Source organism: Chlorocebus sabaeus, chromosome 10, assembly GCF_047675955.1.
Source record: "Chlorocebus sabaeus isolate Y175 chromosome 10, mChlSab1.0.hap1, whole genome shotgun sequence".
In the NCBI taxonomy this organism is placed as follows: domain Eukaryota; kingdom Metazoa; phylum Chordata; class Mammalia; order Primates; family Cercopithecidae; genus Chlorocebus; species Chlorocebus sabaeus.
In genome coordinates this window covers 6,979,678-6,999,492 of record NC_132913.1, presented here as the reverse complement: position 1 = coordinate 6,999,492, position 19,815 = coordinate 6,979,678, and the positions used below count along the sequence as shown (strand labels likewise).

General features: G+C 36.4%; 1 protein-coding gene across 1 annotated transcript in view; it reads left to right on the top strand.

The window, feature by feature from the left end:
- Nucleotides 1-19,815, top strand: part of CNTNAP5 (contactin associated protein family member 5) — an 868,401-nt gene that overhangs the window by 419,045 nt on the left and 429,541 nt on the right. The window contains exon 7 of the mRNA XM_007964645.3: nucleotides 6,003-6,146. Coding sequence (XP_007962836.3) covers nucleotides 6,003-6,146 — 144 coding nt within the window. The remainder of the gene's footprint in view (nucleotides 1-6,002; nucleotides 6,147-19,815) is intronic.

Below are 19,815 nucleotides of genomic sequence, written 5' to 3'. Positions count from 1 at the left end.
GAGGTGTAGTCACTAGGACTCTCCCAAACCTCCAAATCCAGCCACCAGCCCTTAATACATGTACTGAGAGCTTCAGCCCATTTGTACCCTCAACCTGCTCTTCTGGTCCTGGAGACCCTTCGTAGCCTGCTTCGCACTGTGCTAGAGTGACCAGGTCACTGTGGAACCCCTCAAGCCTTTCTGCATTGCTTCTTCCTCAGCCTTTGCTAACCTGTCTTCTCCTCCCCAGCTGATTTTCTCTGGGATCATGCTGAACCTGAGACAGCTCTACCAGGCTTGCAGCCATCACTGCCATGGGTGCTTCTGGGAGGCAGTACCTTTCTGTGTTTTCCAAGATCTGTCTTGTTACCTGTATCCATATCCACCCAACTCACATCCAGTTTCAATCCCTCAGGGAGAGCCAGAGAGCAGACCTCAAGCTACTGCCTAACTGTGCTCTTGTCTCAACCAACTTCCTCTGAAAATCTTCCACCCAGAATAGAGGAGAGATTGTTCCCCTCAGTGTAATAGGAAACAACAATTTTTTCATATATAGTACCCTCTATACTACCTGACTGGAAAAAACTCTCCACCCTGAATATTTTGAATAGCATTGTGTTTTGCTATTTAAAAGACAGCAGCTTTCTTTCTGTTTTTTTCACTTACATTTTCCTGCAAACAATATTTTCTTAAACCATTACTGAGTGAAGTGGACCATTAATTTTTTTGAAATTGAGGAAAATAGCCAACACAAAAATAAAAATATCATTAAATATTTAAAATAATAAAAATAAGTAAAGGTAACATCCAATTAAACATATATTTTTACAGTATAAATTTGATGTATGTGAAACATTTGCAAATCTAAAATGGATTTTTTTTTAAATTTTTTACTTTTATGTTAAGTTCAGGGGTACCTGTGCAGGATGTGCAGGTTTATCATATAGGTAAACATGTGCCATAGTGATTAGCTGCACAGAACATCCCATTTCCTACGTATTCAGCTCAGCATCCATTAGCTATTCTTTCTGATGCTCTACCTCCTCCCAACCTTCCACAGGCCCCACTGTGAGTTGTTCACCTCTCTGTGTCCATGTCTTCTCAACATTCAGCTCCCATTTATAAGTGAGAACATGCAGTGTTTGGTTTTCTGTTCCTGCATTAGTTTGCTGAGGATAATGGCCTCCTGCTCCATCCATGTTCCTGCAAAGGACATGATTTCATTTCTTTTTATGGCTGCATAGTATTCCATGGTGTATATGTACCACATTTTCTTTATCCAGTCCATCATTGATGGACATTTAGGTTGATTCCTTGTGTTTGCTGTTGTGAATTATGCTGCAATGAACATATAGGTGCATGCATCTTTATAATAAAATGATTTATATTCCTTTGGGTATATACCCAGTAATTAAATTGCTGATTCAAATGGTATTTCTGCCTCTTGGTCTTTGAGGAATCACCACACTGTCTTCCACAATGGTTGAACTAATTTACTCTCCCACCAATGTGTAAAAACGTTTCTTTTTCTCCACAATCATGTCAGTATCTGTTGTTGACTTTTTAATGATAGCCATTCTGACTGGTGTGAGATGGTATCTCACTGTGGTTTTGATTTGGGTTTCTCTAATGATCAGTGATATTGAACTTTTTTTCATATGTTTGTTAGCTGCATGCATGTCTTCTTTTGAGAACTGCCTGTTCTTGTCTTTTGCCCTACTTTTTATGGGGTTGTTTTTTTATTGTAAATTTATTTAAGTTCTTTGTAGATGCTGGATATTAGGCCTTTGTCAGATTAATAGATTGCAAAATTTTTCTCCCATTCTGTAGGTTGTCTGTTTACTCTGATAATAGTTTCTTTTGCTGTGCAGACACTCTTTTGTTTAATTAGGTCCCATTTGCCAATTTTTGCTTTAGTCGTAATTGCTTTTGGCATCTTCATCATGAAATCTTCACCTCTGCCTGTGTCCTGAATGGTATTACCTAGATTTTCTTCTGGAGATTTTAGAGTTTTGGGTTTGAGTTGATTTTTGTATGTGGTCTAAGGAAGGGATCCAATTTCAATTTTCTGCATATGGCTAGCCAGTTATCCCAGCACCATTTATTAAATGGGGAATCCTTTTCCCATTACTTGTTTTTGTCAGTTTTGGCAAAGATCAGATGATTGTAGGTGTGTGGTCTTATTTCTGGGCTCTCTGTTCTATGATTCCATTAGTCTGTGTGTCTGCTCTTATATCAGTACCATGCTGTTTTGGTTAGTGTAGCCTTGTAGTATAGTTTGAAGTAAGGTAGCGTGATGCCTCCAGCTTTGTTCTTTTTGCTTAGGATTGTCTTGGTTATTCAAGCTCTCTTTTGGTTTCCTATAAATTTTAAAAGAATTTCTTCTAATTTCATTAAGAATGTCAATGGTAGTTTAATGGGAATAGCATTGAATCTATAAATTGCTTTGGGCAGTATGGCCATTTTCACAATATTGATTCTCCCTATCCATGAGCATGGAATGTTTTTCCATTTGTGCTCTCTTCGATTTATTTGATCAGTGGTTTGTAGTTCTCCTTGAAGAGGTCCCTCACTTTCCTATTTAGCTATGTTTCTAGGTATTTTGTTCTTTGTGTAGCAATTGTGAATGGGAGTTCATTATGATTTAGCTCTTCGCTTGCCTGCTGTTGGTGTATAGGAATGCTAGTGATTTGTGGACATAATTTTGTATTATGAGACTTTGCTGAAGTTGCTTATCAGCTAAGAATCTTTTGGGTTGAGACAATGAAGTTTTCTAGATATCTGATTATGTCATCTGCAAACAAAGATAATTTGACTTGCTTTCTTCCTACTTGAATAACTTTTATCTCTTTCTCTTGCCTAATTGCCTAGCCAGAACTTCCAATACTATGTTGAATAGGAGTGGTGAGAGAGGGCATCCATGTCTTGTGCCAGTTTTCAAGGGGAATGCTTCCGGTTTTTACCCATTCAGTATGATATTGACTGTGGGCTTTTCATATGTGGGTCTTCTTATTTTGAGGTATGGTCCTTCCATATCTAATTTTTTGACAGTTTTTGACATGAAGGGATGTTGAATTTTATCAAAGGCCTTTATTGCATCTACTGCAATAATCATGTGGTTTTTGTCTTTAGTTCTGTTTATCCACTTTTATGGATTTGGACCTTTTCTTAATGTAAATAACTCAAATTTAAAATGTTTGAATATAGCAATAAATCAACAAAGGGAATTTTGGAATACTTTTACAAAATATTTGTGGAATTTACAAGTTCACTGGTAATTTTAAATTTTCCAGAATGTTTTATGAGATTTAGGAGCCATTCACGTAATAAGTTATAAAACTCAGAGACAAATCTAGACTTGATCTAAATGCTTGATAAAAGAAAACCAGAGCTCAAACTAATTTACTACTTAAAATATGGGCACAAATGGAACACAAGAGTGGTTCAATAAGAGATAATTTGTTAACTTGCAATGTAGTAATATAATTCAACTCATCAGTGGATCAAACAAAATACTCTATTGTCTGTCACATGGATTTTTGAAATAATCATGAACAGAACGAGGCATTCATTCTTATTTAAAATACATACATAAATAATTTATGTGTAAAAGAGCAGAAGGATATTCTCTTAATGTAGAGTCAGAACTAGGGTTATGTATAGTTGAGAAATAAAATATTTTCTTTTGTGATGGTGTTGTTGTTGATGTTACAAGTTTGTATACCATTATTATTGTTTAATATTGCTTAGAAAGTTTTGGCTAGGAGTTAGGAAGTTTTGATGGAGACAGTAAAATAGGAAATAAATGTATAAGAAATTGATTTCATATTAATATATTTAATAAGGTGATATATATATATATATACACACACACATATATATCATATGATTACCATCATACCTTGGAGATATTGTGGATTCAGTTCCAGACTAATGCAATAAAGTGAATATTGCAATAATCAAGTCTCACAAAGTTTTTGGTTTCATAGTACATATAAAAGATATGTTTATACTATATTATAGTCTATTAAGTGTGCAATAATCGCATTATATTTAAAATATATATGCCTCAATTTAAAGATTTTTTTCAAAAAATAAAAAGCTAACGCAAAGACACAAAGTGAGCACCTACTGTTGGAAAAATAGTGTTGATAGATCTATTTGCCACAGGGCTGATACAAACCTTCCATTCATGAAAACCACAAAATCTGTGAAGTACAGCAAAGCAAAGTACAATAAAACAAGGCATTGCCTGTATCTCCCTCAAAAATTAAAAGAAAATTACTAAAAAGTGTATGATTTAATATAAAAGTATATGCAAGTATCTGGATAAAGAAAATATACCAGCAGCAATAAGATGAGCACAGCATTTACATGATAAAATGTTTAATGAATTAAAACAATTCATATACAATGGAATTTTTGAAATCGTGAAATTCATAGAAATTAATTTAATGATGGGTATGTGAACTAGAGAAATAAAATAATAACCTTAGTTGGGGGACTGTATTAGAAATTTTCTGAAAACAGAGAACAACAGTGGGTTCTTGGAAAGAAAAATGAAATATTTTAAAAACATCCATTCTTCTCCAACTAGATGTTTTAATGTAAATAATAAATTATCAATAAAAATTCTAACAAGCTAGTTAAATAAAATTATTCTGTAATTAAACTTTAAAATGAAATAGATAAAATATCAAAAAGTTCTCTTTAAAATTTGTAGTTGTAAGTAAAAGTGGGCAAAAGGATTAATAATCCTCTTCACCTATTACACTGCATTGAGTAACATTTTTTTACTAGTGTGAAGCTTGTAAAAAAATCTAGAAAGAGCCTTTAGTATATCAGTAGCTATTCATATAAAAAGACATTCTGATTGGGAGACCACATCCTCCTGAAACATTAAGAGAGAGACAAATAAAAAGAGACAGTGAACTAGAGATAGAGAAGTATCCAAATATAGATGTAGTTGAAGTACATGCTGATAGTGATATTTCAAAGCAGTAGAAAAAACTGCATTTCTCATTAAATGGTATTGCGACAAACCTGATAATATAAATTATCTTGATTCTTTTTCGTAGTAGAAAAAATACTCATAACAGTACACCTTGCTTTTAAAATAATATATCTATTAAAAAGGCAATTTGTGTTAATATTAATTAGAAATAAAAGTTGTAAAAGAAAAAAAACCCTAGTATCTCATAACCTTTCCAAAGTGAACCACTATTACATTAGATTGGTGCAAAAGTAATTGCGGTTTTTGCCATTACTTTTAGTGGCAAAAAATCGCAACTGCTTTTGCACCAACCTGATAATAACAATTCAGTGTATTTCCTCCCAGACTATGCTTTATGCTCAACTTCTTATTGTTGACATCATACTTTATATCCAATTATAACTCTTACATTTTAAAATCAACATTATATTTACTTCCCATTATATTACAGATGTTTAATAAGCATCATTATTGACAAGTGAAATTTCATCATATTGATTCTTAATTAACTGCTTCACAAAATGGTACAGAACATTTGGAATATTTCCTGTTTTTCTTCATTATAGATGACAATTGTGGACAGTCTTATGCATAAGACTTTTTGCATACAATATAGGCTTTTAAACTAGGTTCAACTGTAGCTGAATAGAGGTATGTTTTGTTTGTCTATTGGCTTTAGTATGGCCATATCTTTTAAGATGCTTGGATAAGAGATAATTTAAAAGACATTGATTTTCTTTTTCTTTTTCCCTCCTTCTGTAAATTATTGTTTTATTTAGTATTAAAAAGGTTCAGAAAGGAAGTGAAAATGGTTTTTTAAAATAGGCCTTTAAGAAGCAAGCAATTACAGTTATTTTTACATGGGCTAATCAGTATCCTTTTAAATGTGTAATCAAGTGGCATCTATAATTATTTGAGCCACTTGGCTCATGCATACAATTGAATCTACCAAAAACGCATGTGTTTACTTTCCTTTCCTAATCTTTCAGAGCTTGTAACTAAGAGTTTGTTTTTATTTTCACCCCAAAAGCTTAGTTTTGGAGGAATTCCAGTACCAGGAAAACCTGGGACCTTTTTAAAGAAAAACTTCCATGGATGCATCGAAAACCTTTACTACAATGGAGTAAACATAATTGACCTGGCTAAGAGACGAAAGCATCAGATCTATACTGTGGTAAGTCGACCCATATGTTTTGTCTTGATGGTTTCTACCACTTTGGGGTAAGTCTTGCTTTCACCAGCCCATTCCTGCACCCATTCATAATATGTTTATCTTATGCTCTGAGTTCCCATCAGTCTCTGAGGTGACACGGGAGAGAAAGAGAATGGCAGGTATTGAATCAGTGTAAATTGCACTAGTGGAAGAAACAAAGACATTAGGGCCATCCAGAGAATTCTTTTTTTTTTTTTTTTTTTTTTTTTGACTGTGGGGTATATTTCAGCTGTGGGTAGTATTTGCAGTCGACATTGGGACAACATGAATTTTTAATTATCTTTGGAAAATGAAACAAGAAAACCACATATTCCATTACATTCTATGGCCTGGGAGTTACATATTTGTCTACTTATTATTAATATTAAAAATAGTTCATTGTAAATGAGGGAGTTTAAACTTTTAGTGTGTTTGAGATTCTCATTTATCATACTGACAAATTAAATGATTTTCTAATTAAGTAACATTTGGCTTCCCTAATAGACAATGAGTTTCATGAGGGTCAGGACCGCGTTTTTTTTTTTTTCACTGCTGCATTCACAATGACTAACAGAATGCCTGACACATGGTAGGTGCTCAATAAAGGTGTTGATGTTTCCAACAATAACTTTGGATTTGTCTGTTTCTCCCTCCAGTTCTATCCATTTTTGGTTTATATATTTTGTAGCTCTGTTGTTGATACATACACATTTAGTATGCTATGTGTTCTGGTGGATTCACTCTTTTATCATTATATAATATTGTTATCTGTCTGATAGCTCTCTTTGCTCTGAAGTCTGTCTGATATTAACATAGTCACTCTTGCTTTTCCTCCATAAATGTCTTTGTGGTGTAACTTTTCCCATCCTTTTGCTTTTAACCTGCCCATGTCATTATTTTTGAAGTGAGTTTCTTGTAAGCAACAAATAGTTGGGTCATGGTTTTTTAATTCATGCTTTCAATTTCTGTCTTTTAATTGGTCTATTTAGCAAATTTACATTTAATGTAATGAATATGTTGGGCTTAATACTTGTTTATTTTTGTTTTCTGAGTTTTTAAAAATTCTCTATTTTCTCTACCTTCCTGTGTTTCTTGGATAGTTTTTAAAATTCTATTTTGCTTTATCTAGTGTTAGAGTATATCTATGTATAGCTTTTGTTACTGGTTTATGTAGACATTTTATTATATATACATAACTTATTGCAGATTACTGGTTTAATCATTTTACCAATTTAACTGATGTGTAGAAACCTAATTTCCATTTACATCCCTTTATTTTCCCTTATTTACTTTATAATTGTCTTCATTTGACAATTATATTTTTAGAACCATTTCTATATATTTAGAACCATTTCAAGTAGTATGATTTTTGCTACAATGTCAGACATCATGTAGGGAATTCCAGAGGAGAAGGAGAGTTTGTTGCATTTACTCATATTTTTGCCCAATATTGACAAAAGGTAAAGAAAAACTCTTGAAACCACGAGGGATACGTTTGGCTTGGATTAGTATTAATGACTCATTACTGCTTCCCATGTGACCTGCAGTGACATCACAGTGTTTGTGTGTGGGTGGAAGAGGGATGCCCCTCATATCACTGGAGGGTGATGACAGTCCTGACTCACCACTAAACCATCTCTGAGACTGCTCCTGCAGGGGGTGAAGGGGGTTCCTCATGATAGCTCACCAGGGGCAGAAGGCTAGGCTTTCCTTGTGATCTCAGTTGATACCACAGTGAGAGACTTGGTTCTATCTGACAATGATTAAATTCCAAGATCTTCAGAATTGTTCTTGTAAGCCACAGATTCCCAGATTGATCTTCCCATATACCACCCTGGTCAGAAATTTGGGCACCTCACTACATCATGGCTCAATGGAAGTGGGGCCACAATTTTTTTCTGTGGCATTTGGCTTAGGGAGAGAAGTTGTTGTCTAAAAACATCTTTCTATGCTATCCTTTCTTCATTCTTTGGCTAGAGAGAGCAGTCTTCTAATGGCAATTTTAAACAGAATTTAACTGCACCAGTTGGTCTCTTTGGGGTGTTTGTCTTTCAGCAACATACCTAAAACAGATCACGTTAAGAGAAAATCCAGAGAATTCTCCAGTATGTTTTACTCTTGGTCCCAAGGTTTTTATATATCCTTTATTTCTTTTCTCCACCATTCAGAGTTCTTTTTAGGCAGGTTTTATACAGAATTTGTATAGTCTTTTAGTCTTACTTAGGAGAATAAATAGGGAAAACTGTGTTACGTCATATTCCTGGAATTGGAAATCTCTTCAACTGACATTTTTTCTTTCATCCATAGCAAGGGTAGGTCACCCTATCATTGACAGCAATAATCTGATTCTCTTTGCAACCTAATTATAGAATTATCTGAACAAACTATGGGTTTAAATGACTTTGTGTTGGTTTTCTTCTTTGATAAATGTAATCTATATTGATTTTTATGTTTTGGGATATCATATTAACACATATTCTTGAAAACTACCATTGTATTCAAGGATGTGAGTCAGAGGATGCTCCTGGAGAGTCACACTTGGATTAAAGATTGTCAGAATTATAAAAGGTTTGTGTCAAGTCCCTGACTCCTTTGGTTTGGAAAAGTTAGGATGATACTAGGGAAGGATTAGTTACCTCACTGACTCTAGAAAAGCCAATAACATTACTTGTCCATCTCTGGCTCATGCCCAAGGCTCCTGACAGTTCTGCAACTTATCCACATGAGCTTAGGTCAACCATCTCCTAATTAACATAAGCACTGACTTGCTCATGACATTTTTTTTTTTTTCTTTTTGATTCTAGGTTTGTGGTCTTGGGCCATGGAAAGCACACTCATTCCTATCCCTTTCCCAATATTGTTTCAAGAAATATTTCATAACATATCAGTTTCCTTGAGTCCAATCTGCTGACACAGGGGCCCTATATTGAGATCATGCACTATGGGAAGTTTAGATTAGCCTAATGTTATCAACATCAAAGGGCATCACTACCTGCCATTTTGCTAAGATGTGGCAGAGCAAGTTGAAACAACAGTAAGTTTATAAAAACATTGCACACTCATTGTTCATAAACTGGGATTTAAAAGTGTAAAAGCCTGAGCTTTAGATATAAATAACTAAGATCTCCATAATAATATTTTAAAAGAATGTATTTATACATATGATGTGTTAAAAATATATTTAATGATAAGATATATTAGAGTTACTGAATAAGCAAAGCACAAAAAGGAAGATGGGAACGTGCAAGGGGAAATAAACTTCAGTTTCTGAATATCGGTAGCTTCCACCATTTCCTTTTCTAAGAGAATCGTTATCTAAAACTTTAACAAGTGTTGTGGTGACTTTTAAACTACTACAGCACTTATCAAGTTGCCTAAAACTTCGCTAGTACACGTTACTCCTCAGGGTTTAATTGGCGGTATTGTTAATATGAGGCATAAAGAATCCATTTAGCCCTAAAGTATTTGGAAAAAAAAAATCCCAAGAAAATTGTTTTATTGTGCAGGTAGGCAACCTTAGTTTTAACCTTCACAATTTAGAAGAAAAAAACGTACATTATTTTTCTTCCAAATTGCTTCCAACACGCTGCTTAAGTGAGAATTCACATCATATACACTTGCACATGTATGCGCGCGCACACACACACACACACACACATTTATGTATCTAGTCTGTCTCCTTTAGGAATTTCTAATGGGAAGCAATGGTTTGCACAGTTAAATACTGAAGTACAAACTCTTCCCTTTCTGTAGTCAAGCTTAAAGTTTCCCCCAAAGACACCATATCTGCTACAAAATCAGCTTTGCTCCCAGTCACTAAGTCACTGTGGTGCTAAGTAAGGGCTTTTGGAAGGAATGGTATTTTTGTCCTTCTCTAGTGTTTGCAGACTCTCTTGCATTATTAAGCCTTGGGAAGTTCAGATTCAAGGGATCAACAAATCAGGCAGCAAGAGTATGGTACTACCCATACATTATAAAATGTATTTCAAAGCCCACGGAAGCCCCAGCCTTTGCCAAATCTAACGTATGCCTCTCTAGCAGGCTGCATTCAGCAGCCATCCTCATTGCAATCTGTCACCTCTTTCTTGTGGGACCTTCCCTCTCTCTGGAGACTTAACAGCTGTTCCATAGGGATAATTCAATTTAGTCTTTATAGCTCGATTTGACTACAAGAGAATTCTCCACATCCCGAAATGCAGTAAAACTAACAGCTTAAAGTAGACATAAAAAATACCTCGCTATTCTTCCTCAAATCCTTTATCATATGCTAATACAGCACTATATAATAAACAATCAGAAAGCAAATGGCCCATTGAAGTGTGTGTACAGTACCTGTAATGTCGATTATTATATACATAGTATAAGAAATATATTGCTGTGATAGTTTCCTGAAAATGATTAATTTCATACCTTGCACTCCATCAAAAATGATGCTTTTTTGAGCTGTCCTGTCTGAGTCTTACATCCCCTCTCCCAGAGGCAAGGAGAATAACATGATTACCTGGGAGCTGGTTGAAGTTTCACTCACATCATTGTAGGTTCCAAAATATTTTGTTTTTTATTTAAAAGATCATAGTGGAAATTCATGTGTTACTTCACTTTGCCTTCAATAGAAGGGAAGAAAATGCAAGTAACTAACAGGAAGACTTTAGTTAGCTTTGGAGCTAATTGACTATGTCAATTCATTTCTGTGCCTTTGTCTCCAAATAATTGGAATCAGGGAGTTGGATGGGCTATGGCCAATACCAAGCCCATATAATAATACTCCCAACCCCATGGTTGAAATTGCTAAATAATCACAAGTTACCTTTTCGTTTGCCCTAAAGGAAAACCCAAAGGTCTCCCTTCAGTGTTCCTGGAAGCATCCGTAATAAAATCATGACTGAAACATTGACTTCCTAGGTTGTTCATACCCACTCCATGGCTTATTCAGCTATGGGATCTTGAGAAAGTTACCAAACTTCAGTACCCTCATACATAAAATGAGGGCAATTATAGTATCTACTTCAAAGTGTTAGTGTGAAGATTAAATCTGTAGTATGCTTAGTGCAGTGCATGGCACACACTAAGCACCCAATATATTGGAGCTATTAGTAAAAACATCTGTAAATCCATTCAACTGAAGTTGGTATATAAGCCAATATTTATTTGCCATTTTAGATAGCTAATTAATGCAGTCACATACAGTTCCAAATAATAAAAGTTGATTGGAGGTAGCTCCTGTTCTTTCCGGAATCTGAATTTCTGTTTGCTCCCAAACCATAAGTCATGAAGTGGGTTTGCAGTAAATATATTACAAATTTAATCATCTCGTTTGTTTGAGAAAATTTGATGAAATTCGTTACTTCAGATTTGATCAAATGATAGACTCCTTTAAAATAAGGAACTTAAAAGCGTGTTGCCTGATAGGCCTGGGTATAACAGATGTATTGATGAGTAACAACAGTAAGCTCTCTTGAAATATGTTGCCCTTCGTTTGCATCTCTGCTGTCATGCAACTTATTGGAGTATGGTTGATTATTTCTTATGGCTCTAAAGCCAAGCAAACGCTCACTGTCAGAGTTACGTGTAAGAGATCAGTGTGGACATGAGAGGACACACACATTTACATCTGCAGGTGCACACACATACACACACACACACACGTAGTGACAGGCACCTTTATCTTACCTCCCTGTGACCCAAAGGCTCATGGAAATTGCTCAGAGAAAACTCCCTACTGTCTAGTAAAGCCTATAATCTCTTTAGCTTGTCTCCGGGATCATGTTTCATCTCTGTGAGTATGCTCTGTGATAAATGATGCTTTCTCGTGATGGAATGAATCATTTGAAAAAGCGACTAACATATTGTGTCTTCTCTCTTCTCATTCCTGCTGTCTTCTACTTCCGTTTGACCAATCTGACATCCACATCACCTGCATCTATTCTGTATGCTCCTCATACGCAGGAAAAATCATTCTCAAGTTACTCACTCCCTGAACAATTGCTTCCTTCCTTTCTTCAGGAAAATTGGAATTAAATAGTTTTAAGGTCATATGAAGAATAATGTGCCTTAAAGAAAAAAGGCAATACTAATAGTATAATGGTTAATATCTTAGTCCATTAAGGCAGCTATAACAAAATGCCATAAACTGGGTAGTTTATGAATAAGGGAAATTTATTTCTCACAGTTCTGGAGGCTGGAAAATCTGAGATCAGATTTCCAGGATGGTTGGGTTCCGGTGAGGGCTCCCTTCCAGGTTGTAGACCTCACAATTCTCACTGTGTCCTCCTCCTTTCTCAAGTGATGGAAAAACAAAGTCCCTTGGGGCTATTTTGCAAAGACATTAATCCCATGACCTCATGACCTAATCACCTCCTGAAAGGCCTTACCTCCTAATAACAACATATTGGGGATTAAATTTCAATATGTGAATTTCAGGAAGTGGAGGATAAAAACATTCAAACTATAGCAGTCATCTTCTCTGAAAATTCTTTTACCTGAAATTAGTGTTATGACTTTTCCTTTCTATCAGATGAGCAAATGATAAATTTGTTCATCTGATAAAATTATCATGTAAAGTATTGAAGAGAATTTCTTCAGAACGTTTTAAAAATATTTCTATAGAAAATGAAAATTTGCAAAATACAAGAATTATTATTAATAATAATCCAGCCAGAGAGGAAAACACTGTTGTCATCTATTATAGGTATTTCATTTTCACACTTTAAATGTATATTTATCTATCATAGACCACAGTTTATTGACAATTTTACATTTTACCTTTTTAAAGTATTTTCGTTGTTTTTAAAACTTTTATTAAAAGTTGTTTTCTCTCTATTTACAAATACTATTTCAGCACGGAATCAATTTACCATAGTTCATGTAAGAATCTGCTGTGTTGAAATTTGAGTTGTTTGAATTTTTTTCTGCTAAAAATAATATTGAGATTACAACCATAGTGCGAAAATAATTTTCTGAAATTTAAAACAGATAACTGGAAATGAATATTATTGGGTCAAACATTATGAGTTTTTGACTCAACCAACATTGCATAAAGCCACACCACGTTCCATGCCCGCTGGCAGTGTACACAGGAAACGGCTTATCCTGCTAGTTTCACCTGATACTTTTCAAGTCATTTGAATCTTCAAGTGCTTTTTAAAAGAATGGGCTACGTAGAAGTTGAAATGACCTCAGATGTGCCTCCTGTATGCAAAACATCCAACTAATGAGCTGAGCATATTCTTTTTATGCTCTTGCACTCGCAATAATAACCACAATGACTACTCCTCTATTTGAAGATACCTTATTTCAGAGAACTTATAGACAAGGCCACAGATTACGGTGCTAGCACTGGAGGGGCAATCCGTGGAGGGCTGATTGATGAGCTGTGATTCTATTAGAGATCCTCTGTCCCTGAAACTTCTGTGTGTGGCAGGCAGGAGGCAGACATTATTATCCACGTTTTATACAAAAAAATATACTCAGGATTAGGGAAAGTCAGTGATATATATTAGTGGCTGTGCCTTTCACAGTCTTCTTCCTCCTCTTATGGAAAGCAATCCACCATCAGGTTTTATTCATTTTTATTAGGCATTTATTTTTTTTCAGGGTCCTGAATGACTTTCATGTCAAAGTGAAGAAAAAAATAATACAAGGCTGGGCAGATCCGTGAACGGCACTGATCTCTGAGTATTGAAGACCAATGAGGTGTTTCAGAAATCGCCTCTGTGTACTTTATTATTTGCCAAAGAAATCTCTCCTGGGTGTCTCTTGAGATGTAAGAGCTTGAGGGCGGAATCCTTGCCTTTGGTGTGAGAAAGGAAGGAGGGTAGCAAAGGGCAGAGTGTGGAATCCCACTGCTTCCTGGCTCCCAGCGGCTCTTGTCACTGCATCTGGCTGGAAGACTCTCCCTCTGGGTTGAAGGAGAAGGCGAGTGCTGCAAAGGGTCAAAGCACTTCCCCAGAAACTCAGCCCTCTGTTTCCAGTGGCTCTTGTATTCCTTCAAGGTGAACAGAAACTTTTATGTGAGTGTTTCAAAACTGTTATAATCAGTTTGTCCTACATATAAAAGTTTGCTTCCCAGTTTCTCACTGGTGTGGCCTCTTTTCTAACCAGACCCAGATTACTCGCTGTTTCTGGAATTCACTCCATGCACATCCTCCTCTCAGCCTTTGTATGTTGTGTTTCTCCCATGCCAGCCAAGCTGCCTTTTTTCTCCTTTACCTCTTCCCTGACCCCGCCCCAAACTAACCATCGGTAAACCAGGATTCCGGAGCCCCCAGGCTGTGCTAACCCAGAAAGCTGGAATTGCTACATTGTAGGGAGACCTAGGGGGCACAGGAAGACAGACAGGCAAGCCAGGTTTCAGGGAGCCACTAGGAGCTTCGGACCAGTGGCTACATAGCAAGTCATGTGGAAGGCTGAAATTGTTAAAAATGGAATCACCATTAGAGCAGGCTCCTAGGAAACTGTTGCATACCCTCCATGCCTTATCAACTCCAGGCATCGTCAGTATCTTTCTGGAGCACAGTGCTGAGAAACACTGTAGGACTGTATTCAGAGTGTGTAGAGAAGGCTGCTGTAATCTACAAGCAGCATCTACCACGGAGTAGGGCCGCGCAGTGTTGAGTGTGCTGTCTGCCCACCCTGTCCAGGTGCACTCCTTGTCCCACCTTCTCCTCAGGGCCCCTTTCAGACTCTCAGTTTCGTAATACCTTTCTTGCTGTGAATTTCATACGTGCACAACGTGGCATAACTTAGCACTTGAGTCATTATTGTCATTAAAATGTAGTTATTGAACATCTACTGTGTTTACAGCAAATGATCCTTCTTTTCAAAGAGAAGCATCCTCTCTGCTCTCAGAAATTACACACCTGGCATGGTCTTACCTTTGCAGGACTCAGAGTTCATAGCGGATGCCCTGGCCTTGGCCATCCCTTCAGACCTTTCTGCTCTCCTGGCCACCATTTGACAGCCACCCTTCCCCTTTTTATCTCACTTGCCTTTATGGTTTGACCCTTACTTTTTGTTTGGTTCTCCATCTCGATCACTCCTCACAGTTCTGGTTTCCTATTTGGTTTTTCAACTCCCTTTCTTTCACCACAGCCCCAGCCTGTGTGTGGATCTTGACACTACTTGCAACTACCACAGCCACAGCTACTGCATCCAGTGGCAAGACTCAAACATAGCTTACAAGACTTAGAAAGGAGAAATCACAAGGATAGTAGGTTCAGGAAAGACTTTATGTAAGTGCAGGAACTTGGCCGGGACATGTAGATGCAAAAGCTCAAGGTGGGACTGTGGGAAGCAACAAGCTTTATTCTAGTCTATTTCTTTCCAAGAGTTATTGCTGTCACCCTAGGTATAGAAACGAAACACGCTTTTATGTCACTCATGGTGTTAAATATGTGACATATGGTCAGGAAATGGATATGGATGAGGGTACTAGGTGTTGAGGAAGAGGATAATATTTGAAGGAAGTAAGATTAAATCCCAGCCTTACCACATAATGGATACAAAATTTAGATAAGTTTTTTTAAGCTGTCTCTGCTTCAGTATCCTTAATCTACAAGGTAGAGATAATAATGCCTACTTTACATATATTGAGTGACTCCTAGGATATTATAGGCATTGAATCACTAAGAGCTGATAATATTATCATAATTATTTTATTGCCTCACTGTGCTCACCATTTCTTCTCACATGTTGCCCATGAAGGCCATAGTCCTGTGAGTAATCTCAAGCCTGCTCGACAAATGGCCTTTTACAAGTACAACACTAAAGGTTATAGATCAGCGATTATTAGTATTTTATAAGGCACAAACCCCTTTAAGAATATAATGAAAACCATGAACACGTTTTACTTCACATAACATTGTTGAGGCTTCATTGATACCTGTGAAGCTCATCCATGGACAGTAGCCCAAGAACTTCAGGTTAAATTTTAGACAAAGAAACATTTATATGTAAAATAAAACTGTGTTTTTATAAATTCCTAATAACCTTCTATAAGTGTTCCTTGTTGAATCACCAGGACGCGTAGTAAGTGGGGACCCGACACTGGATTTGTTCCATGTGAGCCAGTTGGGCTGGCTTCTTAGAAACGCTTCACCTTTTGTCACAAGATTTAGAAGACATCTCTATGTGTCAAGGTGTGAGTTATTAGAAAATGCAAAAAAAAAAAAAATTATATAAAGTGGCTTTCTAGTAGAAGGTGGATAACTAATAAAACAGGTAAATAGGACTCCACATTGTCCAGAAATAGCATGTGCAAAAAATCAGGTACTTTCTCTAACTTAAGAAATGATGGACAGTGAAGAAATAAGGACTAGAAATGTTCTCTCTGCCCACCTCCCAGACTGAGATTCAGGCGTCTTCCAGAAGGTGCAGTTACCAGGGGAACACATAGCATACAGATAGCAAAGAAACTTGCTGGAGAACTTAGGTCTCAGCTTCCTGCAAAAGCAGATGGCTGTGGGGAGATTGAAGCTGGGGCTCAACCGTGCAGGGTCCCTGGGCCTCCCACTGAATAACAGTAATGGAGGACGGGAACCTGGAAGCATCTTCCAGCCTCTGTCACCCTGCAGTGGCCCTCTAGTGCCCCTTACGGACAAAGCATAAGATTCAACCAGTTGACAAAAGAGAGATGTTTGCAGGGGTCCAACTCCACTATCGTTTGATCGAGCAATTCCACTACTAGGCGTCTACCCAGAGGAAAATAAGTCCCTATTTGAGAAAGACACTTAGACTTGCATGTTTATAGCAGCACAATGCACAGTTGAAAAAATATAGAACTAGCCTAAATGCCCATCAACCAAGTGGAAAAGGAAAATGTGGTGTACAAGAACCATGGAATACTACTCAGCCATAAAAAGGAACAAAATAATGGCATTTGGAGAAACCTGGATGGAATTAGAGACTATTATTCTAAGTGAAGTAACTCAGTAATGGAAAATCAAACATCAGATGTTCTCACTTATAAGTGGGAGCTAAGCTATGAGGATGCAAATGTATAATCATAATATAATGGATTTTGAGGACTTGCGGGGAAACTTGGGTGGAGGGTGAGGGATAAAAGACTACAAACTGGATGCAGTGTACACTGCTTGGGTGACAGGTCCATCAATATCTCAGAAATCACCGCTAAAGAACTTATCAAAGTAACCAAACACCACCAATTTACCCAAAACTATTGAAATAACAATTTTTTAAATGTAAAAAAAAAATGCAAGGCAAACAAGAGTGGCTTTGGAACTGAACTTCAGAATGAGTAACTGACACAACTGCCAATCTCTTTTCTTCTTTTAAAAATTTAGATTAAAAACTAGAAACCTTGGACATCTGGAAAAGAGAGTTGGGAAGACAAAAGGAGACATACATATTTTCATGGTTTCATATGTCACCTGATCACAGTTTTATGCAATACCAGCATGTCTCACAAATGGATGATGTCCAAAACCACAAACATAGGCCTAGGCTCTTGTAATTAGTAAAATGTCTATTTATTGAACTTTGTCATTATGTATATGCTCCATAAAAATTAGTGAAACTACTACTTTTATTATGGACCCATGTAATTTATTACATTAAAAAGCATTTCTCATACTCAAAAGGTTTAGAACACTGTATAGGTGGACGTGAATTAGAAGTACTCTAATAATTTACCTCTTTACATGAAGATTTACTATAATTCTCACAAAAACTTATTCATATTTAACCTAAAAATTGTTTTACGTAGCTTATTGTCTTCCACTGAAATTGTTTTATTTCCCTGCCATTTCTTTCTACGTTTGTCTAATACCTTAGTTCAGCTCATCACTCTGACAGCACATCCTCCCATGGGGTTATCCAGTATCCCCCATAGTGGCTAGTGATTACTTCAGTATTTTCCCTGATGCTGTAACAAGGTCTAAAATATGCCCTACGTCAGCCTTGGAAGCAAGCCCTCTGAAGGATGTTCATATTCGTCCCCATTGCATCAGGGAAATTCAGTAGCTAAACAAATACCTTATCTTTAAAAATAGTAATGATAATTTAAGTATAAAAAATAACAGATTGACTAGGTCGTTAAGAATGTGACTCTGAGATAAAGAACAAAGCTAAATGAACATACATAGCCTTCGTAAGCCGCATACAACATGTCTGACAGAAATTTCGAATCCAAACAAATTTTAGGGTGAGGGTCTGCTCTAAAACCCACCATTTACTTCATTTATACGTGCCACATGGTGGATGCCTGTAAGGACAGTATGTTTGTGCAGCTGAATATCTGACCTTTGTTACAGAAACTTCAGTGCTAGCTTCCCAAGGTAAATGGAAGATCCAGCAGCCCTGGAAGATGACTTTGGTGGAGGATTATATGTGCCCATACACATGGAATGAGCTCTCATTCCTCCACATTGCAACAAGAACAAATGCTTTCTCTATAGGCTTCTAGTAAACTAGAGTGCATTTTATCAAAGTTTTAATTCCTTGTGATGATTGGCAAAGACCAAGAAAATATAGAATCTTTTTTTCCCCATGTTTTTACCCACAAAATTGAATGCTTATACTAGGATTTGACAATCCACGGCATTTAGGTTAAACTTCTGCCTAGTGACCCAAAGATTTTTGCAACCCTCATACGCACTATAGGAAACAGTCAGTCTCCATGATTCATAAGAGTCCAGAGATCATTAGGGCTAAGACTGCTCTGGAAACGTACAAGAATCACAGTCTTCTCAACAATGTAACTCAACTACCAAAATATAAGCCAATAAATATCTTGTAAATCACATTGCATTACCATTATTCATGAAAAAAATAATGCTTATAGATTATAGGAAATTGTGTAAACACAGAAAAGCAGAAAGAAAAGAAGTCACCTGCAATTTTATCAAAGCAATCATAAATACTATACAGGTGTAGATTTTTAGTCTTCATTTTAAAAGTACTATTTTGGTGTAATTTTGTGTAATTCCTTTTCTTGTTATAAATATTCTACAATGAAAATAACATGTTGAGCATTCATCACATGCCAAATATTCTGTCAACTGATTTTTATATTTATCTATTTTAATCCTCAGAATAACCTTGTAAAGTGGATAGCTCTTTGTGGTTTCAGTTTGGGAAAAGTGAGGTTCAGTAACATTAAAGTAACTTGCCCAAGATCTATAACTAGCATGTGATAGAATCTGCTTTCCTTTAGTGGCCTTTCTAATCTGTGCTTAGCTGCTATGATATGCTTAACACACATTTTATATTTTGCTCTAATCACTGAGTTTCTAAATGTTAACTAAAATGAAATTACATTATAAAAATGCTGATCAATAAATGTTGAATAAGTGGATGCATTTTTGATAGGAAGAGAAATGAGTAATTTGAATTTCGGGTAAAGAAGTGAGCACACTACAAATTGGAGGTGCATAGTAAATATTTGTTAAAGCTTACGTTGTGATGATTATACTAAGATGAACTTGAAGGATCTGATGAAATGTGAAGAAGAATGTCTTCCTAATGGAGCATCTTCTCACAGAAGACGGATCCTCTTCGTACCTAAAGATCTCCACATACAATTAAGAGATCTGTTGCACAGTCTGACTCTCAGCTGCCTGGAGATAGAGTGTTTGAAGACTATCTTCAGGTATCTCCCTCCACTAAATGTTTTCTCCTTCCCTGTTTCAGCAGA